Here is a 24735-nt window from a genome sequence, read left to right as displayed (position 1 = left end):
CTACTGTAAATCACCAGGCTGCCATGATAATTCACAGTCAAGCTGTAAAGGATCCAGCTTACTAAAGGGGCTAATTTTACTTTTTTGCTTAGAAATGTATTTGTTATCTAAAGCTAGAAAAGAAGATTTTACACTAAACTCTATGGAGAGCCACACTTTGTATTCTCACATTTTGAGCATGAGCTTTAGGGTGACATTTAGATAGTTTATGTTTCAAACTTTACACAGAGTTGATGAAAGCTGCATTGCTCTTTTAGCAAATATATACAGTATAACAACACAGTACATGCTTCTTTGATATAATGTGCTCCCATTTATTCCTTTTTTAATCCATGAAGCAATCGTGTTTACTTTCATCCTGAACTCAGTTTTCCAGTTTGTGAAAGTTCCCGTAGCAGAATATCATGAATTCCTCTCATGCATTTTCCTTCAGTGTAATTCATCTTAGCTAAATATTTGTTTTGTTTCCTCAGGGGGACAGAGGAGCTCCTGGGCCTGTTGGACCACCAGTAAGACTAAGGCTATCTATACCAAGGCCACATTACTGTAACTCGTTACTATCAAATAGAAAAGTGTAGTTAAACTACAGCATGGCTGGGAAATTAAATGGTATCTCATGGAAAGTATTCATTATCATCATGTCCAAGCATCCAGTGGCCTTGATGCAATAAACTCTTGTGTAATAATTATATTTATATCCACAAATAAGCTAAAAATCTAAATTTCTAAATCAGTTTTTCTGTATCTCTTTGGTCAAACCCAGGGCCCTCCAGGATCCTTTGATTTCCTGCTTCTGCTGATGGCAGACATCCGAAATGACATCGCAGACCTGCAGAGCAAGGTGTACGGTCGACCTATGCACTCTCTAGAGGAGGACTTTCCCACAGTCCCTGACAGCGGGAGACAAAACCAGGACCCTTTAGATATGGGCTCGGGTGAGGACTCTAAGGAAGCGCCGCCTCGAACAGGCGCAGGGCCGAAGAGGAACAGGAAGAGGAAACCAACACGAGAGAGAACAGAGTGAACAAAATGGAATGAATGAAAAAGTACAAAAAATACATTGTCTTTGGTGTGAATATTGAAATGATCTGCCTTCTTATTTAACTTCTTAAAAAAAGAACATATTTTATGCTGTTTGATTACAGATTGTCTATTTTTGTATGATATACAAAATTTCATCTATTTTTTAACAAAAATGAGTAGACTGTGCCAACGCATGCTTTTTTATTGCATATTTTCAGAAACCTACTGTTCCTTTATAGCACATTAAAGAAGTCTCTCATAAAAACAGGGGTTTTTTTTCTCTTTAACTGTAAACAATCGGCATGTGTTGCATCATTTTTGTGCTTGCAGGAAGAATTAAAGCAGCAAAATATAGAATTTTACTTTTTAACCTTAGTGCATTGAGTCTCATCTATTGCATGACCCATTGTCATTTTTAAAACTTTGTTTTACCAAAAGTAATGATTCAAAGAAAGTTTGGAAATACTGCTGTAGTACCAGCTGTGATCAGAGCTGCAACTGTGGATTATCGGTAAGTTTCAAATGTCGCTGAAATGACACCGCACCTTATCTAATACAGCGTTCCTACAGTTTTTGACTTCTGTCAAGGAGGTGCCATTTTTTCTGTGTAGTTTTGAATGAATTCTCATAAAACTTTGTTCTGATGAAGACGAAATGAATACATACCAAATATTCCCTTAAAAGTGAATACTGCCCAGAGAGTGAGCTGTCTTGGTGGAGGTTTGCGCTGTCACAGTGGTTCTTGTTTTGTAATGTTTTGCTACCTGTAAGAGCTCCAAGGTGAGAACAGTTTTGTTTTTTCATAATTTATTTCTAGTTTTTACAAAAACAAAAAACAGATGCATATTTGTTATCAGAGCTTCCTTTGATATACGCAGTGACGCTGCGCGCTGAGGTGTTAGTTGGAGGGCTGCGTTAGGCACCAGAGCTGCCTTCTGGTGCCTAACCATAGCCTGTAACTTGATAATTTTAAAGTAAACTTCTTAAAACTGAATTATATCTCCTGCCATGGACACCAGACTAGAGATGGCACGATACCACTTTTTTATGTCCGATACCGATATCATAAATTTGGATATCTGCCGATACCGATATGAATCCGATATAGTGTTTTTTAATCAACAAAACTGTTTTTTAAATATCTTGCTGCATTTTGTATAAGTTCATACTCAAGTTCAAAACAACAACTACACTAAAGCTATTCTGTTATACCTGTATGCAAAAAAAAAATATTTCATAGTTCAGCAATACTGATCAATCTAATAAACTTAAACCTACACCATCCTCCCTATTCTGGTATTTTAAAGAGTACTTAGCATAAATATTAAGCAACCTAACTAATAGGGTTCCAACTCCCAGCAACAACAAAAATAAAAAAATAGGGAACCACCCCTCACGCTCCACCTCATGATGCTTAATCGACGTAATCAACCTTAATTTGATGCAGTGTGAAAAAAAAATGCACAGAAATCAATTATTTTTCAAGAAATATTAAATAGATTCAACATCTTTCTTCAACAAAATTGCAGACTGCACAGATGGTACCTTCCCAAAGGAAAAAGTACTATAGCTTACTAGGGTATATTAGACTTAATAGTTACTATATACAGTAATTGACTTCTATTCATTTTACATCAAATTAAAACTTTGGGTGTCAGATAATTATTTATTAAAAGCTCGACATTTTAAATGAGAATAAGAAAGAAAAGTATGTCTTTGTGCCCCCTTTTCCCTGTTCATGCCCTATCGGCCCCCCTGGCTAAACTTTGCTAGATCCGCCCCTGCACAGTTACCAGCGTCAGCTACGTAGAAAAAGATCCTCGAGTAGAAACTAATATTAAATACATTCTAACAACAGCTGATCAAGCTTAAACGTGCTGCTGTTGTTCAGCCGCTGGTTTCCTCTTTCTGGTGCAAAGTGGGCCAAAAGCAAACTAGAGACACAGACTCGCGACAGAAAAGCCGATCAGCTGATCGTTAAGCAGTTTCATGATTGAAGTAGCAGCAAGAAGAGGCAGTCGCTTGTTAAGCTTAACGCAGGAATGCTTTACAAACATTCAGAGATGGACTTACACACTTGCTTTACTTCTCTCGGGATAACTTTGTCGGAGATGAAATGCCGGGTTGCTAGCGAAGCTCCAAATGCTATCCAGAGGTCCCGAGACAGGTCCCGCATGCCACAGCCGCTCTATCACGTGATGCATACTGCTCTGACGTGCTAACGTTCTGAGGTGAGTTACAGCGTGTTGCAAGTTTTGTGAGGTGCTTTCGTGATATTTAATGGATCGGATTACATTTTTTATTTTTCTCCGATATCCGATCCAGTAATTTAGGTCAGTATCGGACCGATACCGATACGTAATATCGGATCGGTCCATCTCTACACCAGACTAAAGTTTCTGTGCCTACAGCTCATTTGTGGCTTGTTTAAAACTCGGAATAAAAACCACTGCGCTTGTATATCTGATCTAATAATAAACCAACCAAAGTAAAGCCTTCTCTGCAAGCAGGCAACTTTCAGAGGGCAGTGTGAATGTCAGCTGACTGAATTTCTAAAATGTTTTAATTTTTTTCTCCACCAGAGGGAGACCTTCTCAAAGCAAGAGATCCAAAGCAGTCTGATGTTTAAAAAGAAATCCTATTTTTAACCGACCTGTTGATTTGTTGGCAGAAAATTTATAAAAAACTGTTCATCCTTGATGAACATCATGAGACTAATAATCACCAAAACGAGAATTTTATTTCCTGATCTTTGTGGATTTCGATATCAATTCTGTCTGATGATCAGGCATATAGGAAACAAAAAAAGAGAAAAGAAACGTCTGACTTGACTCATCTGTGCATGTTTGTTTGTTTGTTTTATTTATTTTATGGTATTTGGTGTTTGTTTGTTTTTTGCCATTATCCACAATAATCCCAGCCACATCCACACACTATGAACGATTTTGATAGCATACTCTTACATATTACCACCTAATATTACCATTATGTGGTGCCACTCACTCTCTGGTTGAGTTAACCTGATTTTATATGACATTATTATCCATTCCTTATTTAATAAAGAATAACCAGAAAAAAGGACAATACACTACTTAGTTGTGTTTTTACATCAAGCATTCCCTTATGAATCCACTAGATGGCAGTAATTTCTCAGTCCTGTACTGCGTGTACTGTTTGAGTTCAGCCCATTAAATGATGCACAGCACAGAGTGCTGACTGAACTCATTAGACTTTGGCGTGTAGTTCACAGGGATCCACACAGACGCAATCAAAACACTGTGATGAATAAAGCTGTGTGGGAATGCTCACTCAGCATGGGTAATGTGTACATGCTTGTTTATTTTGGGACTCTGTGACATTACCTTTTCTTCTCTCTCAAAGATTGACCTGCAGGCGTCAGAGTGATCATTTTGTTCCTGGAAGAACTTTTTTCCCCTCATTTAAATCATATTCACATTCGTTATCTTTTCTATTAGAAACATTTATGTCGTTCCCAAAAGACAAACGCAGATTTGTTCATTCTTTGACAACATCAAAACCGAAATCCATTCAGATAGTTGGAAGTTTTGGATTTTGGATGCCAGCCTCATTAGACACTACATCATTGTTAACACGTTGTGTATTTGTTTCACAATGAGCCCATTTTCCCACAACGCTGTATGTTATGATTTGCATTTGATTAAAGAGGGACCGATATTGAAGTGCTGGGCGATTCTTTTTAACAAGCTGGGCTCCTCTCGTATAGAAAGAGACAAAAACACGGGGAAATCTTGGCAATAAATTTCTCAAATATCTCTTCTGGAAGTAATTAATCACCACTGTACAAGGACAGGCCTTTAAAAGGATTTCAAATATTTGCTGAAGTGGCCCCTTGTTCCCAATTATATCTCTCTGCTTGCCCCCTTCATTATTTAGAACTGTCCACAAAAAATATGCAGCACTAAATGGGAACATGCACACACACACACACACACAAACCCCAAAGAAAATGTTTAGTAGCAAAAAGGATGAGTGAGTTACTATGTTGCTAAAAAGCCCTAATGAGGTAATTTTATTAGTAGCGGCTGCCCAGGACTGTTGGAAACAGATGGAGGAAACAAACAGAGAGGAGCAGCATAAAGAAAATTAGTGCTACCCAATTCATTAATTAATGCATTAGTGTGGGCAGCAAATTAACTGCCCCAAAAAATCTTCCATTCAGTAAAGATTATGATGGAAGAAAAAAAATACATTGTTGCCCTTCAGCGTAATTACAAGACAGTGCAAATTCAATTCTAATGAGGCGAAAGGCACCCCCTTAACATACATCCCCTATTCCCCCCTCTATAAAAGGGCTTGCTCTTGTTGAGGCCTAAGTTTAAGGAAGTATTGAGAGTGAAGGAGACAATGATGAGAGATCGGCCAGGGTCTAAGTGCTTTATGTGCTGCAAACAGGTAGAGAGGATTGAATGGCTCTCTTTCTGGGACTCCTGGGGGGCCTGTCTTCCCAGCACAACAACACTTGGCCCTGAGAAAAGGGCCCGCTGAGGGGCCTGGAGAGTGAATGGACCTGTGCCGTGGTGGGTCAGACTGAATGGCCACAAGTTCTCCACTGATTAAAAACGATGTTGTGCCGGTCCGGGCTTCAACACATGTACGCAAACACACACTTATGCGTGTAGACACAAAAAAACACACACAATCACACATGCACATACTGAGAGCCCTCACCCTTCCACCTCTCCCTCTCATTGAGTTATCTTTACTCGGGCTTTGTCTCCTCTAATTGGAGCTGATGAGTGACTAATTGGTAGCTTTTTTACAACACCCGGTACTTAAGCAATGGCAAACCGAGTGAGGCAGCATGAGCGGAGTTAATGAGAGGCTTTGCACAAATAAAGGCTTTAAAATGGGCCTGTTTCACAGAATGGGAGAAAAAGGAAAGTTGAGGATATCTTTTGTGTCCTCCACATCTTTCACTCATGTGCAGGTATCTAAAAAGGGAGCGGGAGTGGTGGAGGGCACACAGTGGCTGCTGAAACGTTGAGCACTTGTCTGCATAAAGGGATCTGTTCTGTATTGTTTGGGCCCCATCGTTTAGTGTGTCTGTTAATAATGAGAAAGGGCTGCTCCTCAAATGAATGTGGCAAAGTCCTTAGTGGACAATAAGTGCCCTCTCTTCTGCCCAGACCACACTGGACTGTGTCAAAGCAATCTGAAATGAAGGTTTAGCCCCTTTCTGCATTGTCCGGGGTGAGTGTGTGGCCTGTATGCACAGAGCCAAGCCTGCGAATAATACAGCGGCAGATCAAATCTATGCATTATTGGCTTAAATGATCATAAAACATTCAAAGCTTCTAGGCGTGATAAGCAAAGCTTCTGTGTCTCTTGTGCATCGGGTCAGCATCAGGCTCACTGGATCGTAATTAAAATCATAAGAACAGTGAGTGCCCTGGTCCTCAAAGGAGAGAAGCGATTTGCATCATGGTGGTAAAAGTAAGAGCCCAGTGGGACGTTTCCTTAGCATGCTGTCACCTCAGCGGATATTTAGTCTACGTGATAATGGATTGCTTTGTGCTTTTCCGGTATGAATAAACGCCATGAAGCAACAGGCTTCATTTAACTAAGCCATCGTTCACACCAGCCGTTGACAAGCCACTCTCCCTTTCCTCTTAATGCTTTAGATGCCCGGATCCCCCAAGAACAAATGGCCCCATGCACAACACAACAGGTATTTGTTTTGTCTGTTAAGGCCACTGGTTCCACAACACACAGAATGATAGGAGGACATCCAGCGGTCAAAACAAGGATAGAACATGCCCCTCAAAAAAGTGCCACCTCAAACCTCATGTGGCTCAACGGCAGAGGCTCGCTGTCATTTCCAAGATTATATTTAGTACAGTATTGTATAATTCGCTGGCCAAATATTTGTTCTGACTCATGCAATAGGCTATTCACAGTTTCACTGACCCATTAACAATCCACGGTTTCCTATTGTCCACTTCTAAATGGATCTATTAGCACCGCCTTTGTTATTCAAATCCTGCATTTCCCCACAAAGAGTGTGGTTTAACTCTCTAATGAGGACTTCCTCAGACAAAGGACAGATGTCTCTATTTTCTCTGCCCTTACAAATCCACTGGAAAGATGTCACGAGTGGTAAGAGCCTGCACCAGACATTTTCACAATCTCATATATTCTCCTTCGTGTGTGTTTTGTTTGGGAGAGCATTTTACAGATGTATTTTAATAGTATATTTTATAGTAGATAATAGATCAATCTAATAGAGTTTTCTTTCCACAGCCTCATGCCACATGACAGTTTTCTGCTATTTAAAGACATGCAAAACAGATCTGGTTTGGCAACACTTGTGCATACCTGTCATATAATGGATTTTATTGTTGTGTTGACACAGAGTTGAAAAACAATATTCACGTCTTTCACCTGCTCGAGGAGCTGATCTCCTATTAACCTTGTTTCCAAAAACACGATTAAAGCTTTAGCTCATCTGAATTTTTTTCATCTGCTTCACCAACTTTTCACATGTTGCTTGCAAAGGTAGCCAAATAATTCAGTGGCTCACTCACAGGAAGAAAAAGGCTCCAAACGGGCCCTTGTAGTGGTGCAGCACCCATAGAGGCAACTGGGGGAAAGTGGGGAAAATTTTGAAGTAAATCAAGGCCTCGGTATATGTTTTAATACTTTATATCATGTTCATCCTCTTCATATAATCACCTGCAAGACCTAATGGAGTGACAACTGCACATATTAAGGTCACATTGACCCAGTATGCTGCCCTGGGGTAAATATGTGCTATTATGCCCCAAAGTCTTAGTGGATTGTGTCAAGTTCCTAAGCATCGGTCAGACAGTGCAACATGATTTTATTATTTGCCCGCAATCAGCAGCAGTTACACACAGCAGGACTCTGCCTCTCTATGTGTGTACCTGTGTGTTTGTGAGTAGAGGTTTATTTAGTGAAATATCCAAACATGTAAGAAGAATAAAGTTTTCTAGTCTTACAGTTAGTATTAATAATAAATAAGCTGATCCGATTTAGTTAACATTACTACTAAAGTACAACGTTATCAGTTATATTGAAATACCCCTCTTTTTTGACAAGAAAGGCGGAGTCTTGAGATTCGGAGAGTCTTCTGCAAGAGTGTCCTGGGCTGTCATTAGTAGAATTAATCTATAAAAAAAAATAATAATAAAAAATAAATAAAAATGAAAAAATAAAAAGCCTGTGCATTCCCAAAGTGGCACCTGGGCAGTTTGTGGTTTCTTCCATGCAAACTATTTGCAACAGATGCAACTGGTACTTGCTACCAGCTCTGACCACTCCCTAGACCTTCAGAATAAGATTGTAGCAATGAATTTCAAAGCAACTGCCAACAACAACTTACCAAACAGCCAGTGAACGCACATTTTTGTCTAACGGTTGCTGGTCGGTTTATAGGCCTCTGTGACTTGAATCAGTGTTTTGTTTATTTATTTATTTATTACAAATATACTGCATGGTAAAATGTCAAAATATCTCACATGAAAAGGCATTCTAATCAAAAGCATGTTGGCGGAGTGAATCCACCCTTGACATGTAAATGCTATTTCACCATTTTTGTCAAATTTAAATTGAATTTGCATTACAGCTCTTTTTAAAAAAATTGCCAATTCCAGCCTATCACTAGCAAGGATGTGGCCATTTGAATTTCTGCTGTGGTATACTGCCTCTGTTCCTGGAAGCTTTATTGTAACTTTTTTCCGTTTATTTATTTGTTGTCTGATTATTTGGCTTTTTTTATTATTATTATTATTATATTCGCCGTTGATTATTCATGTTGTCGTTTACTTTTGTTGGTTGTGTTGAGATAGCGCAGAGAGGAAGGGGCGGGACGAAATAGGACCCAAACATCGTCCAATGAGAAAACGCCCTGTTGGCCCAACAGGCATCCCGTCATGCTCGCGGACTCAGCGCTACGTCAGCAGTGATACAGAAACATGGCGGTGCCCATAACGGAGAGCCCGGCTGTCGGCGCTCGTTTGTTGATAACAACTTTTGTCACGACGCTAATATTTCACAGCAGTGTGGCCGACATCGCCGTGGGAGCTTCGACGACAGAGGAGGCTCCACACCGCCGGTTTGAGTACAAATACAGCTTCAAAGGGCCGCACCTGTCTCAGAGTGACGGCGGTATCCCTTTCTGGATCCACACTGGAAGTAAGTTTGTGTCCAGCTGTCAGCATCACTGAACCGCTGCTCGTCAAATCTCTTCGACAGCCGTTTGTCCAGCTGGCACGAGCACGGCTGAGGCCATGTCCTGTTTGTGGTTTGTTTCGGCTCTGGGGTGTTCAGAGGCGACAGCGGCTTGTTTTGTTCATTCACAAGTGCACTAGGAAATGCTTTGATTTTAGCACTCGACTCCCAGTCTCATTTTCATTCAAATCAGTGCAGAGCTGAATAAGTCAGAGTTAAGTTCGAACTCCTGACTGGCGCTGGGGAGTGTGCAGACACAGGCCTCCTCATTGTTGAACTTTCCTCTTGCAAAAATAGGCCTTTGGAGTCTTGCATCACACTGTGAGTATTCCTGCTGATACAAGAAAGCTGCACCAGCTTACACTGCATTCTCTCTAAATAACACTGCATGAAGACCACCTTCATTAGCATTCTGCAGGTTATTTCCTCAGTGAACTGTTTATTGGTGGCTTCATTAAGTGTGTGAGTAGAGGTTGACAGGAAGCAAAGAGAGAGAAAACAGAGCACCCAACATATTGTGAATAAACTTTTTTTCTGTTGTCCCCCAACAGCTGCAAAGATTACTGTCACATTTGAATGCATATTAAATATGACCTTTTACACATTCCCAGAGCACAAGCTGATGCTCTTCTTTGCTCATTTTGTCTTACAAGAGCTCCAAAGCCATACTTCCTGTGATATAAAACTGCTAAAAATATTTATTCATTTATTTATTTATTTATTTATTGACCTGGTACAAAGTAGAAGCAGTGTAGCATTTGGAGAGGGGAAAAAAGCGTACAAACAAATCAGGTGCTAGGCAGTAAAGAGCTTATCAAGTAGGTACAACTTGATAATGCTGACGTGTAATAACAGTAATACACCTCTGCAGCAGTAGTGGGGGAAAAAACAACATTTATTGTGTCACTGAGTTCTTTTCCACAGATTTGTGATAGTAGAAAGTTTGTGATAAATTAGTAAGTAAACTCACTTTGCGTCCTCTCTCTGTTCTAGATGCCATTCCTAGCGCAGACCAGGTGCGCATTACGCCATCCCTCAGGAGTCAGAGGGGTTCTGTTTGGACGAAAAACAAAGTCAACTTTGAGCACTGGGAGGCCGAGGTGACATTCAGGGTATCTGGAAGAGGAAGAATGGGAGCTGACGGTTTGGTAAGAAGGGGAAAAACCTCAGTGTGGGCTGATTGTGCAGCTGCGAGGGTCTAGCTTAATTTTCCACCGTCTACTCCAGCATACTCCAAGCTAGCCTGTGCCAGTCTCTTCCTCATGATGAGCATAAACATAAAGAGAAATCTTTCTAAAGCCAATAGGAAACAATTTTTTTCAAAGATGATAAGAAAATGTGTGTTTGTTAGCTGACCTTAACCAGTCACATGAATGGCTGAGGAAAAACACTCTCAGTGATCCCACACTGATTATCACTGCTTCTGGCTCAGCTCAGCTTAAACCCCCTCCTCTATATTGGACATTTAACAACCACGTATGGTGGTAACTCCTTGAGGTGGATGGCTGTTGCTCGGGAAACTGGTTGCAGATCTTCTGCACCAAAATAGTAGTTTTTCACGTTTGTCTGCAGTTACTTGCTAACTTCTAGCTGAGTGATAGTAAAATGTCAAAAGGTCCAATGCAAATTAGAAATGAAAAAGGTTCACCTTCAAAATAAAGTTTTGGCTCAGTGCTGCAGCCAGCATTTTTCAAAAGGCACATCTTTTACTTTGAAGGCAAACCTTCTCCATTTCCACTTTTCACAGTTTCACTACTGCTCAGAGAGCAGCTGGGCAGTGTTTGTAGACAAGACCGCAACTTCCATTGAAACAAAGACTGTAGCAATATGGTAGCAACCAAAGCAGTCACAATGAGGGTTTATCTTACTGCTTGTGCAATACACATTTTCACTTAGCAACAAGGGTTGCCAGGGGGTCACTGACCAGTCCATAGGTCTGTGTGACTGGGACTTTAGCAATCATTTTCCCTGTAACTACCATCAACATCCAATAACTAGTTGAGGAATAATAATTTTTCCCTCATAGCCAGTATTGACTGTGTGGATGGAAGAAATCTCCCCGTTGCTGTACAACAGGCCAATATTTCTTTTGTGGATAATCTAATAGTAGATATTAAGAAACTTGCTTCAAAACCTGTTTCACCTACACACCCTGTTTCAGGTGTGTCATACCCATAGGGTTGTATGACAAACACTGCCTAACAAGTGTAATGTGAAGCATAAAGATATTGATTTTACTTGTAAAATAAAAGTAAAATTTTATTTGTATAGCACCTTTCAAGACAAAAATCACAAAGTGCTTCACAGAAAAACTAAAACATAAAAACAAGTTTAACCTTGTAAGAGGTTAAACTTCTCTGGGGAGCCTAAATGAAGCACTTCACCCAAATACACAATTGCATGCTACAAATATGTAAAATTGCAGATTTTTATATTGTCAATGATGTAGCAGTATTTCATGCAGTTTAGTTAGGTGCTGTTTCATGTATATAGCACCAAATCACAAATAATCTCAAGATGTTTTATATTGAAAGATTGAAAGAAAACCCCAACAATCAGAGATTAATAGTGACTAATGAGTAAATACAGAGTTGTGTGTAAACACGTCAAGAGTGAAAAGAGGTGAATAAAGAAGAAACACACAATGCATCACAATAGACCCAGTAACCTTGGCCTGTTACACCATATCGTCATCTGACACAAACTTTAAGCTTTATCAGAGGTTTTAAGGCTAATCTTAAATAAGTGCGCTTCCTTCTATTTTTAAATACTCTAGGAACCGCAAGTAAACCAGCACTCCGAGAACAAAGTGTTCTGACAAGGACACTATAGCTTATGAAATGAACTTACACTGTATCCGTTTAGGTCAGTTGTTAACAAGAAACTGGAGTAGAGAAATGGTGCACTGTGTAGTCAGTAAGTGGCATTTTAATCTTTATTAGATAGTGACAGTGCAGAGATAGAAAAAGGAGAGAGGAAATCAAAAAGAGAACAGATAAATGTATGACACTCAACTCAGCTGGGCACGCAGAAAAGGCTCTGATCTGATCTGATCACACTGTCTTAAAATAATATTGCCAAACCATCAAAATAAAAATTGCTTTCCAATAGAAAACAAATATATGTGTATGTTTGTATATATGTAATCACCCATATATCAAATTTCCTTTAAATATTAAATCAGATATTCTTTATTCAGCTCTAATCCCATGGATTCCAAACAAGTTCTTTTACATAAATGAGCTATTTATTGTTTTTTTATTTTTATTTACTGACTTATTTTTATGGCTGACAGGCCGTGTGGTTCACCAGCACACAAGGCCTTGAGGGTCCAGTGTACGGAGCTGCTGATCAGTGGAACGGAATTGGAGTCTTCTTTGATTCTTTTGACAATGACGGAAAGGTTGGTGTCAGCTATAGTTTTTAATAATGGTAAAACCTTAATGAGTAATAAGCGTAAAGTGTAAAGCACTATAGCTTTATTCACATTTGTTTCTGTTATTGTGTGGTGGGAGCAGTCGGTTGAGAGACTTTCTGCCTATATTATAACAAACAGCTTGATTTCTCAGTCAGGAATCATGTTAGCAATTAAGAACCCAGAGCTTTTTGTTTATGTGAAATTTAAATTTTACTTAGTTAAATAAGATTACCTAAACATCAAATCTATTTCTGTGCTTTAGATGACAAAAAGGATAAATTTTTTTCTTTGTTTTCTGGGAATCTTTCCAGAAAAATAACCCAGCTATTCTCGTCGTGGGAAACAATGGCAACCTTGTTTATGATCATCAAAAGTAAGTAAACATTTCTTGCGCTTTCCTCTGATGTCATCACCAACTCGAATTTTACCAACTTAAAGAAGATTAGGAAATATGATTATATTTGCTTGGAAAGTAAATAATCCTCTCTCCTTCCTAATCTCCCTTGGGCGAGTGAAAGCTTTAAATCATTTTTTTAAATCTTAAATTCTGTGCCTACTGTACCATAAAGTATATACGCAGGCATGAATGTTATTATCTAATAAACGTGAGTGTGTTTTCCTCAAAGTTTAACCGTAATTATGAGGTGCAAGTAATAGTTTTTTGTTTGTTTTCACGCAGCGATGGCTCCACGCAGGCCCTCGGTACATGTTTACGAGACTTCCGCAATAAACCCTACCCTGTCAGAGCCAAAATAACATACTACAAAAGGACACTGACGGTAGGAGAAAACATGAACCTTTTAGCATTAAGTGTGTATATATTCACAATGTGAAGTAAGAGAAAAACAATGGCACTTTTGAGACAGTAAAAATGTAGCTGTGTTTTTGTTTTTGCTGTTTTTCCTCTTCAGGTCTTGATCAACAACGGTTTCACTCCGGACAAAGAGGACTACGAGTTCTGCACAAAGGTGGACAACATGGTCATTCCATCTGACGGTTTCTTTGGCATTTCAGCTGCTACCGGTGGTTTAGCAGGTATTATTCTATTTGCTGTTAAAAGTCTTTACTGTCTACAAAATCAAAATTTCGTAAGCAACGGATTTCTCTGTAATAACTCATATTCGACCCAGCAGTCGCTCTTAGCTCACTTTCTAAACTGAGCCACGCTCACAGGCATTTTATCAGCCGCATATTTTTCCTCTTATTGACTTAGCTCCTCCTTTTACCTTCAAAACCATCCATATGAGGTGATAGCTTCACACCACAGCTGCAGATTTGTTGGCTGCACAGAAACGGTTTGAATCTTTTGTTCCACTATTTCCCAAACAGTGACTGTGGAGGTCATTTGAGTACAGTCCTTTTCTTAGCAGTGTGGTCTTCTGCTGCTGTAGCCCATCTGCTTCAAGGTTTGATGTCTTGTGCATTCTGAGATGCTTTTCTGCATTTCTTGGTTGTAAAAATGGTTAACTGTCATCTTCCTATCAACTTGAAGCAGTCTGGCTATTCACCTCAGACATTAACAAGGCATTTCACCAGTTTTTGGAACTGGAACTCACTAGATGTTCTCTCTTGTTCGGACCATTAAAACATAGAGATGTTTTTTTTGGAAAATTCCAGCAGATCAGCAGATTCTGAAATACTCAGATTAGACTGCGTGGGACCGACAACCATGCCAAAAATCACATTTTTTTCCTCATTCTGATGCTCTGTTTGAACTTAAACAGGCCCTCTTGACCATGTCTACACATCTAAATTCTTGCTGCGATTTAACTGGCTAATTAGATGTTTGTATTAATGAGCAGTGGCAGTAGTAGCACTAGAAATATTTCAGGTCTGCCTTCTATTAAAGACTTAATTTCATTTGTACTGTCTAGTAATTTTCTGTAGTTAAAACATTATTGAAACATTACCTCAGTCTTATGATGACGTCACTAGTTTTGCTGGTCTGGTCTTGACTAGTTAAATTGTTTCCATCTTAACATTATTGCCTATTAGTGCTACCTTTAGTCCTTGTTCCTAGTATCACTATTTGACTTACTGCTTATTGGTAATTGCTAATTACTAATATAGCATGATAGTATTACCTTATTGCAGTTGTTTCTGAGATATTATATTATAGTCTTAAAGTGTGGTAATTCAATAATTTTATTTCTGATGTTTGTGATTTTTCTCATTGAAATTTTCTTTTGTCCGTCAGATGACCACGATGTTTTATCCTTCTTGCTATTCAGACTCACAGAGCCTGGCCAGCAACCGGTAACTACATTTTTTTTTTTTTTTGTCTAGAACTCCGTTGTGTCTTTTACTCACTCTGTAGTTGTGTGTGTGTGCGTGTCTGTCTGTGTGTGTGGACGTGCATGTGTGCGTGCATATGCACTATACACCCAAGCAGAGCCTCTATTGAGTTCACAGAGGGGTTTTTTGTCTTTCCCATTGAAGCCCCCAGTTGAATCTGAGATTCCTAAAGAAGAGAAGGACAAGTACCAGGAGGAATTTCAGAACTTCCAGCAAGAGCTCGATAAAAAGAAAGAGGAATTTCAGAAGGAGCACCCGGACGTCCAAGGAGAACCAAGTTAGTTTTCTGAAGCATGATGGTCCAAACAGTTGTGTAAAATTACACAATGAATGAAAAATACACATTTGTTTTTATTTATATTCTATATTAATCTGTTACGTGTTACCTAAAAAAAAAAGTTAAATTATTTGAAAAATATGAATCAGAATACATTCAAGACAAATATGTCCAAATATTACTTTTGTAAATCTACATGAAAAGTTTACAAATTTCTTTTCTATAATTAGGTTTTAATCTGCAGTCTCTTTTTTCAGTCGATGATTTGTATGAGAGTGTGAATGACCGGGAGATTCGTCAGGTGTTTGAAGGCCAGAACCGGATCCATCTGGAAATCAAACAGCTCAACCGGCAGCTCGCTATGATCCTGGACGAACAGCGTCGATACGTCTCCGTCATCACGGATGAGGTCGCCAAAAAGGGGGCAAACACTGAGTCAGGACAGGTGGGCATGTCATCAAGAAGCAAACTTACGCAAGCTAAAGGTGTTCGCTGTAAAGCTGCAAGATAGATTTTTAGATTTTGTTACGAATGGAGAAGCATGTTTCTTTCTTCTTCTTTTTTTTGTTTCTTTTTACATTTTAAAAATGTGTGTCGGGACTTTGGACTGTCTTTCTATGAACTCCTACCTTATTAAACTTTTCATCTGAGCACTTATCAAAACATAGGAAACCCTTTATATGACAGCTGTAACAGTATGAACTTTGAGACCATTGTGCTTCATTTCTCTCTTAGCTGGATTCTGCTGGTCAGCAGCTGGGCTCCATCGTAGCCACGCAGCAGGAGGTTCTCAAAAGCCTGAACGAGTTGAAGTAAGTAACAACAGTGTTTGTTGTTGACAATCAGTTATTCTTAAAAAATAGCTGTTTTTTCAAAAAAACAACATAAAGACACATCCGTGATACTCCAGAAAAACAAGGGAAATCCTGCCGCTTAAATCCATCACATCACATTTAATCTTAGGAGAGGCTGGCTGCGACATCACAGGTGTCTGCTGTCCTGATAATCCAGCAGCTGTAACGGCTTCCTCCACAGTTGGTAACGCTCGATTTCTAGGCCCAGATTTACTGATGCATTGCGCCAGTGTAAACTGGGTTTTGGCACAGAGACAAGAGTGCCCAAATACCTAATACCAATTACCTAATAAAAAAAACTCATTTGCAATGAATCCGTTGCATGATAGAGAAATACCGCATGAGCGGGATAGTGTTGCAGTCGTTTGGACAGACTTTTTGACAGCTGATCAGGAAGCAGAGAAACCCAAAAGGTGGCTGATTAGGAATTCTGTCATACCACAATTACAGCTCAAAGTGCACACTGATATCCAGCTCTAATGTGCTTCTTTTAAAACCATAAAAATAGTCACCTGTGCTCAGATTTCATTTTTCGCAGAGAATGATTGATTCTGCTACTTAGAATAAGTGAGTCTGATTTGGTGTGTAGGTTCAATGTTATATTAGGTCAATAACATATCTTTGCTTATGTATTGTTTACCATAAGCTCTTTATGGACTATGTCATTGTGGGCATGCCAGCATTTTTAAATACACTCAACAAAAATATAAACGCAACACCTTTGTTACTGCTCCCATTCCCCATGGGATGGACGTAGAGACCTAAAATTCATTCCAGATACACAATATAACCATCCCTCCCAAACAGTGGTCACAAATCAGTCCAAATGTGTGGTAGTGGGTAGAGCAGGGCGATATGGCCAAAAATATTTATCACGATATATATTTGAAAATTTGCGATAACGATATAACCGACGATATAATTGATGCGAGACAAAATACAACTCCACAACATTACTAGTGCAAAAAGACAACCTTCCATTTATTTTCACTTAAACAAGAAGCTGGTTTTTATGTACATTAAAGCTTTATAAAAATGTAACAGTGCAAATGCAAATTCCTTGCTGAAAGTTTAACCAAAAGGCATTTCCAGTAGAAATGGGCTGACATATCCTGAGCATAACCATGTATAATATCCACTGAAGTTAAAAAGAGGTGCTTTGCAACATTAAACTGCAGTGTGCAGTACACATTTTTCGGACCATAAGGTGCACGGGATTATAAGGCACATTAAGCGAAACAAAGCAGTCAGATAAATCAAACTTTATTAAACTCATTCTTCTTGCTTCCTCCACTTCTGTAACATTGATTCATTAATGTTGAATTCTCTGCAGCTGCTCTTTTCCCATGTTGTTGCAGTATATTAATAACTAACCTCGTATTGTGGATGGATTATCTCAGTTGTTCTCCTGACTGAAGTTTGGTCCGTTTACAGCATCCTGCCATGCGATTGCATTTGTCTCTAACCATGAAGAACCTTCACATTAACTTTTATAAGTGGAAAAGTGTTAGTGTTCGTCCTCCAGCTTCACTGCTTATGTTATGCTAACATAGCTGTGTCGCTAGCGATTACGTAGCACATCATTATATACCAGCTAGCCCAACTTCAGTAACCCTACAAACGTCACTGCTGTTTAGTTTCCTGTCTTCATTTATGTTGGAAGTGATAGCAGAGCTGTACGTTTGATTTTTTTTCAGAAATCTCTCAGTCAGAACATGCTATATCATGCTTAGGTAACTAGCGAAACTAGCGAGCTAACTTCCGCTAGCTTCTTGCTAACTTCTAACTCCGTTAAATGTAATAACTTTTGTTTTCATGGATGCCTGGAAGTTAAACTTTATAGTTACACCTGGTAAAGCAGCAATGCTGATCGTTTTATTAAAGATGAAAGAATTTAGACAGTTTTTAACTCTAAGTGATGCTGCAGTGTTGTTTGACCTGAAATATACGGAGTTTAGGACCCAGATTACTCCCAGATTTAAGAGCATCTTAGTCCGACAAATACGACAATAACAACGGCCGCTTGCATGTTCTGCAAAAAAATGTGCTTTGTTGTGTATCTGACGGACAAACACCAAACCAGTTCCACATCACTGAAGTTGCACCATTTTTACAAACCAATTCTGGTTCATCTGTTTCACTCAACGACCGGCCATGTGCGTATGAAAACAAAGGCACTGCGCATGCGCGTTTTACTCCCATTCTATCGCGATATTTCATTTTCCTATCGTTGCCTAACATTATACCGGTATTATCGTGAACGGTATAATATGGCCCAGCCCTAGTAGTGGGCACATCTGCTATATTGAGATAATCCATCCCACCTCACAGGTGTGCCACATCAGGATGCTGATCTGACATCATGAGTAGTGCACAGGTGTACCTCAGACTGCCCACAACAAAAGGCCACCCTGGAATGTGCAGTTTTGTCTCACAGCAAAATGCCACAGATGCCACAAGCAATGAGGGAGCGTGCAATTGGCATGCTGACAGCAGGAATGTCAACCAGATCTGTCGCCCGTGCATTGAATGTTCATTTCTCAACCATAAGCCGTCTCCACAGGCGTTTCAGAGAATATGGCAGCACATCCAACCGGCCTCACAACCGCAGACCTCGTGTAACCACACCAGCCCAGGACCTCCACATCCAGCAGGTTCACCTCCAAGATCGTCTGAGACCAGCCACCCAGACAGCTGCTGGAACAATTGGTTTGCACAACCAAACAATTTCTGCACAAACTGTCAGAAACCGTCTCAGGGACGCTCAACTGCATGCCCGCCGTCCTCATCGGGGTCTTGACCTGACTCCAGCTCGTCGCCGTAACAGACTTGTGTGGGCAAATGCTCACATTCGATGGTGTCTGGCACGTTGGAGAGGTGTGCGCTTCACGGATGAATCATGGTTCACATTGTTCAGGGCAGATGGCAGCTGAGAATGTCCCAGTTCTTGCATGGCCAGCATACTCACCGGACATGTCACCCATTGAGCATGTTCGGGATGTGCTTGACCGGCGTATACGACAGCGTGTACCAGTTCCCACGAATATCCAACAACCTCGCACAGCCATTGAAGTGGAGTGGACCAACATTCCACAGGCCACAATTGACAATCTGATAGACTCCATGCGACGATGTGTTGCACTGCATGAGGCAAATGGTGGTCACACCAGATACTGACCGGTTCTGGGTCCCCAGACCCCCAATAGCGCAAAAAACTGCACATTCCAGGGTGGCCTTTTGTTGTGGGCAGTCTGAGGTACACCTGTGCACTACTCATGATGTCAGATCAGCATCCTGATGTGGCACACCTGTGAGGTGGGATGGATTATCTCAATATAGCAGATGTGCCCACTACCACACATTTGGACTGATTTGTGACCACTGTTTGGGAGGGATGGTTATATTGTGTATCTGGAATGAATTTTAGGTCTCTACGTCCATCCCATGGGGAATGGGAGCAGTAACAAAGGTGTTGCGTTTATATTTTTGTTGAGTGTATGTCTGCTGCTTGATGAGTGAGTCGTTATGACTGACTTATGAAACAGCTACGTAGTCTTACTCACTCTTTTGTCAGCCATTTAGCACAAATATTTATTTTCCTTTCAGGAAAACTTGATTGACAAGTTTGATTCAATCTGGGCGTTTTTAAAATCGAGCTGCACGAACAAAGAAACTGGATTTATTTATTTTTATTAATGCATATTTGTCTTGTGTTAATTTTAACACACCATCTGCATAAAGATTTAATCAGAATGACAAGATATTAAAGATTGTAGTTTATGTAACATTAATCTCTCATGTATCACAAAAAAGCAAGCTGTTTATATGCCCTAAATCCAACAGGACATTCATTCTCAGATGACTGCATACATGATTTTCTTTATCATATTGTTGACCCATAATTCCCGTGGCACTCGACTCTTGGTTACTCGTTTGCTAAATCTACCCAAGCACTCTCAGTTTTTGTTTTTTGCTTCTTCTTTTTTTTAATCCTGCAGTGAGTGGGAAGATGTAATAATTGAATATTAAGGGTGCTACACAGGAGTAAGCTGATTGGCACAGTAAATAAGTTTGCTGGCAAAAGGCTTCAGCAGCTTCTGCTAATGTGCTAATGTGAGCAACTGATCTGTATTACTTTATAGATTAAGTGCTCAGTTTATCCTGACCCGTCTTAAACACAGAGTTTATGATAGGACTTAGTCTCGCTCCAAACCTACATAGAGGGCTCTTTGCTCATAAATGGGTCACTTGGAGTAGACGAAGATTAGACGTAGGGTTTAATAAATGCTCACTTACTTCCTCAAGGGAGATTCCCCCCCCCCCCCCCCCCCCCCCACGTCCGTGAAACAAATTAGATTTTGTTTGTATGTCGTCCTTGTTTCAGACCTCGACCATGTGGCCGAGCAAGAAAAGGCCCCTTCTTAGCACCGTTCTGCCCTTATCAGCTTAGTAGTCTTTAAATACATCTGTCATATACAAGCAAAATACAGTGTCCCATCCTTTTGATTTCTTGTCACAATCTCCCTCAGGGCTGTCTTGCTTACACTAGTGGAATTCTGCTCATTTGTCTTTTTTCCCCTTCATAATCGCCTTAGACGTGTTTAAGATGATAGAGGGGAAACTAGTTGCTTCCTCCCTGTAAGTAATCAACTTTTAGAAATTACATTTTGTTGAGAAATGTGATCCTGGCTTAAAGTCTTTCTTCTCTTCTGGGAATGCTTTGCATTCAATGTAGTCTTCCTTTAGTGATTAATCTGAAAGTGAAGATGCAGATTTACAGATTTCACATTCAGTCCTTGGTGGGCCTCAGCACTAGCACCTCAGACTGGTTTATTCTGCTATCTGACGGGGTGAATGTGAGAAATGATTTGTACTAATTTCCATTGATAAATCAAGGGTGAATGGCAGCTTGACACAAATCTTCCAGACAGATGATGAAGTGACCAGGATAAACCAGTCTGAACTGGTCAGCATATGTTCTTTTGACCCTGACTGTTCAGTTAGTGGTGCACAGGAGTTATAGAAGAGTGTTTCTACCAGATATAAATGAGCAATTTAAAGATTGAGACGGTAAAATGCTTCCACGGGTGATCAATTACAGTTAGAAAGGCTCTCAATTTCACGCACATCCACATTAATGGGGACCAGCTATCAGATGCTTTGTTACATTTTCAGACAATTTTTTAATTTTGTCTTCAGCATGTTAGCCGTCCCTCTCATAGATGCATAATCCACGTGGTGTCCCCCTGTTTCTGAGCCATTTCTTATCCCTCTGTACTTGTAATCTGTTGTAAGAACATGTTTTTATAAGGGATTAATTTAGCAATCATGACCTCTTTTATCAGATGGCAATTTTCTGTTTTTTCAAAGTTTGAGAATATGTAGCCTCCAGTGAATAGGGATTAAAAGATTAATTTTTAGACAATTTATATGACTTTAAATAAGCAGCACCTCACAGCATGTTTACTGTTCAGCATGTTTCCCCACATGAATTCAATCAGCAGTGATTTATTTCAGTCCTTTTGAGGCTTCTTTAATGTTAATGTCCAGTCAGTAAGCATGATGTCTCTGTCCTTCTGCAGAAGCTCCTTTCACGAGTCGCTGAGACAGATTGGCTCTGTCCAGAATCAGGGTAATCAAGCCGCTATGGGGACATACGAGACCATGCAACATTTCAGCGACATCAAGGAACATCTGCACACCGTCAAAAGGGACGTGGAGCACCTGGTTCAGCGTAATGCTCAGGTATGGATTGGAGTCTGAACTCTTCTGATCTGTTTTACAACAAAAAAAGTGTTGACTGAACTCGCTGATCTGCATTGTGTTGTTTAGAATCCAGCTGACAAGGTCCTGAAGTGTCCCGAGTTGCCTCCCATGCCTTCCTGCTTATCCACTGTTCATTTTGCAATCTTTGTCGTGGTCCAGTCAGTCCTATTCTTCTGCTACGTCATGTACAAGTAAGATATCAGGTTGTAATTTGGGTTGCATCTGCCTGGAAATCTAACCACTCCTCTAATTTTTTTGCATCCTTTTCTTTATTTCTTTTGCAGAAGTCAACAAGAAGCAGCAGCTAAGAAGTTCTTTTGATGACCTACTTTCATAAAGCCAAAGTGTATACATGAGGGAATGTCCATTTCCATTTTTTTTTTTTTTTTTTGATGGGGTTTGATTATTTTCAGTGTAAGTTATTTTACTTAAAAAATTGGTTTTGCTGTAGATGTTTTTTTAATTCATTGCAGATTTGTAATTTGATCAGTGTAACACTTCTGGATTTCCAACATGATGCAACATGTTACTTACAGTATTCCTGGTTGGTCAGATCCTTAGATTCTTTTTTTTTAAAAAGAGAGAAATCTGCCACAGTCCCATTCCCTGAAACAGAACCTGTGTTTTGAAATGTGCAATTTTGTATAAAATACGGCAGAACTATTGATAATGTAAACCCAGACATTGGATTTCTGGGACTGTTTATCTGTTTCAGTTGAGTCAAACAAGTCAGAATCTGACATATCCTCTACCTGAACAATTTACATAAACGACTGTAAACAAATAACTGCACCATGCCTGGTTATTGTTCCACACTTCATACATGGTGCATCTATGCTCAATAATTTGTTTTCTGTTAATTTCTCATTATCACAATTTTCCCACCTATTGCAAAAGACTTCCTGGACGCTTTATTAGGTTAACCATGCTAATACTGGGTTGAATCCTCATTTGCCTTCAGAACTTCCTTAATTCTAAATGTCAGATTTAACAAGATGCTTAAAACATTCAACAGACATCTGCACATCCACGACTGGACTCGATTGGACTGTGATCGGGGGTCTAGAGGCCATTTTAGTAGAGTGAACTCACATTCATGTTTAATAAACTAATGTAAGATGATCTGTACTTTGTGACATGGTATCATGTGCTCGTGGAAGTATTCATCAGGGGATAGGTACACTGTGGTCATAAAAGGATGGACATGGTCTGCAACAATACAGTACTCAGATTATAGTGTTTAAATGACATTGACTAAGGGGCCCAAAGTGTGCGAAGAAAACATCTTTGACACCAGCAGCCGGAACCCTTCATAGGTATGCAGAAGAGCATCTCTTAATGCACAACACGTTGAAGCAGATCCGCTATAGCAGCAAGAGACCACATCAGGTGCAACCCCTATCAACTAAGAAAATGAAACAGGTGTGACAAATCCATGCTTTTGTTGTTCACACCAAATTCTGACCCTACCATCCAAATGTTGCAGCACAACTTGAGACTCATCAGATTTTCTCCTTTCCAGACCATTCTTTGTAAACTCTAGATATAGTTGTGCAAAATGTATTGACACAAAATGTAGTTGTTGTGGGCCTCGGATCAATTTCATGGCCATCCATAAATTGGATATTTATTTGACTAGTTTCAATACAGAGACTAGAATGGCAGCTGACCAGATGACTTTGTTAACTAGAGCAAAACTGGAAAACAAGCAAAACATTGTGTAAAAACAAACCAAAACAAATTGTATTAATTTTTATATTTTGGTATAAAAAGTGAAAGATTCAATTCTTTCGGAGGCAAGAAAGAGCAGATTTACCTCTCTGGGTTTTAAAAAAATGTAAAAACCGAGAAGAAAAAAACCTCATATTTGCCATCAACTTCTGAAAACAACTGTGAATAGTTACAGAAACCCCCCCATCTCTGGGCAGGTCATGCAGGATGAAATAAAGGTGAAGAAGGAAACTGTTCTCTGGTCCAACAAATTAAAAGCACTTTCAAAAATGATGGACACCATGAGGGGGAACATCCAGCTCATTACCAGCACACTCTTTATAAACATGGGATGGTGGTTGCTTCCTGAGCAGGTAAAGTGATTACAAGTGGGGTAATTATGACCCCATTATTTTTTAAATAGCAATAATTTCTCTTTATTTGTTTATCATACTGTTTCTTTCCTTTATGGTGTTCAATATATTTTGAAAAAATATATCAGCAGGATTGTACATCCCGTCACCGGTACTGGTACTTATAAAGCACTTCTCTGCTGCAACTGAGTAGAAAAGCATTCCATTCAAAGAACAAGTCTCATTCACCCAATCATACACGCATTCACACAAGTGGTTTTATTTTCCATATTCAGACTCTGATGAATGCAGGTTCATCTCCAGGTGCAGCATCTTGCCCAAGGATACCTCGATACGCAGACTGGAGGAGTACTCAAGGCTCAAAACTACAACTCAAAGAACTGTACGGATCCTCTGGTGCCAGACATCACAGGCCACCATGACAGGTCTCATATCCATCCTCCTATGGCTGAGAGCTGCTTTGAATCCAACATGAATGAGGCCTCCACAATCAGGCAGGTGGTTTAAATGTTGTGCAGGAGTTCTCTATGATGTTGTTTGATTGTATTAATGAAATTAAAAACAAAAAAATAAACTCTTACAATCTGCACTGTACTCTCTTTGGTAGTATGAGCACCACCGAGTTATTAAATCAGCAGAGCAGCTTTCCTAAAATGTTCAGCGTGCAATCATTCGTGTACAGGTTCCTCGCCAAACTTAAATTTTGATTGCGTGATAGTGAAATGAAATGAAAGGTCCCCACCCTTCCTGTCAATCATCCTCCCACGGAACAATAGCACTGCTTGA

General features: G+C 39.7%; 2 protein-coding genes across 7 annotated transcripts in view; both read left to right on the top strand.

The window, feature by feature from the left end:
• Positions 1 to 1288, top strand: part of ccbe1 (collagen and calcium binding EGF domains 1) — a 47453-nt gene extending 46165 nt beyond the window's left edge. For all 5 annotated transcript variants that reach the window (XM_076886594.1, XM_004549663.2, XM_004549662.2 and 2 more), the window contains 2 exons: positions 474 to 509; positions 764 to 1288. In XM_076886594.1, coding sequence (XP_076742709.1) covers positions 474 to 509; positions 764 to 1024 — 297 coding nt within the window. In that variant the 3' untranslated portion in view covers positions 1025 to 1288. The remainder of the gene's footprint in view (positions 1 to 473; positions 510 to 763) is intronic.
• A 7654-nt stretch (positions 1289 to 8942) lies between these two features.
• lman1 (lectin, mannose-binding, 1) lies at positions 8943 to 22987 on the top strand. 2 transcript variants are annotated; one of them, XM_004549660.4, is made up of 13 exons: positions 8950 to 9219; positions 10249 to 10403; positions 12551 to 12658; positions 12985 to 13046; positions 13353 to 13452; positions 13585 to 13708; positions 14871 to 14929; positions 15113 to 15245; positions 15503 to 15690; positions 15981 to 16057; positions 21682 to 21844; positions 21932 to 22056; positions 22150 to 22987. In XM_004549660.4, exons 1-13 carry the CDS (start codon positions 9000 to 9002, stop codon positions 22184 to 22186), a joined length of 1551 nt encoding a protein of 516 aa, XP_004549717.1. In that variant the 5' UTR covers positions 8950 to 8999; the 3' UTR covers positions 22187 to 22987. The 2 variants fall into 2 exon arrangements, with proteins under 2 accessions (XP_076742712.1, XP_004549717.1); XM_076886597.1 differs by lacking the exons at positions 21682 to 21844; positions 21932 to 22056; positions 22150 to 22987 and adding an exon at positions 18663 to 19047 and having other exon boundaries at positions 8943 to 9219.
• The last annotated feature ends 1748 nt before the right edge of the window (positions 22988 to 24735 follow it).

The sequence above is a fragment of the Maylandia zebra genome, linkage group LG7 (genome assembly GCF_041146795.1).
Source record: "Maylandia zebra isolate NMK-2024a linkage group LG7, Mzebra_GT3a, whole genome shotgun sequence".
Lineage (NCBI taxonomy): Eukaryota > Metazoa > Chordata > Actinopteri > Cichliformes > Cichlidae > Maylandia > Maylandia zebra.
Note: the sequence above shows the minus strand (reverse complement) of the source record. Positions and strands in the feature narration are given on the sequence as shown.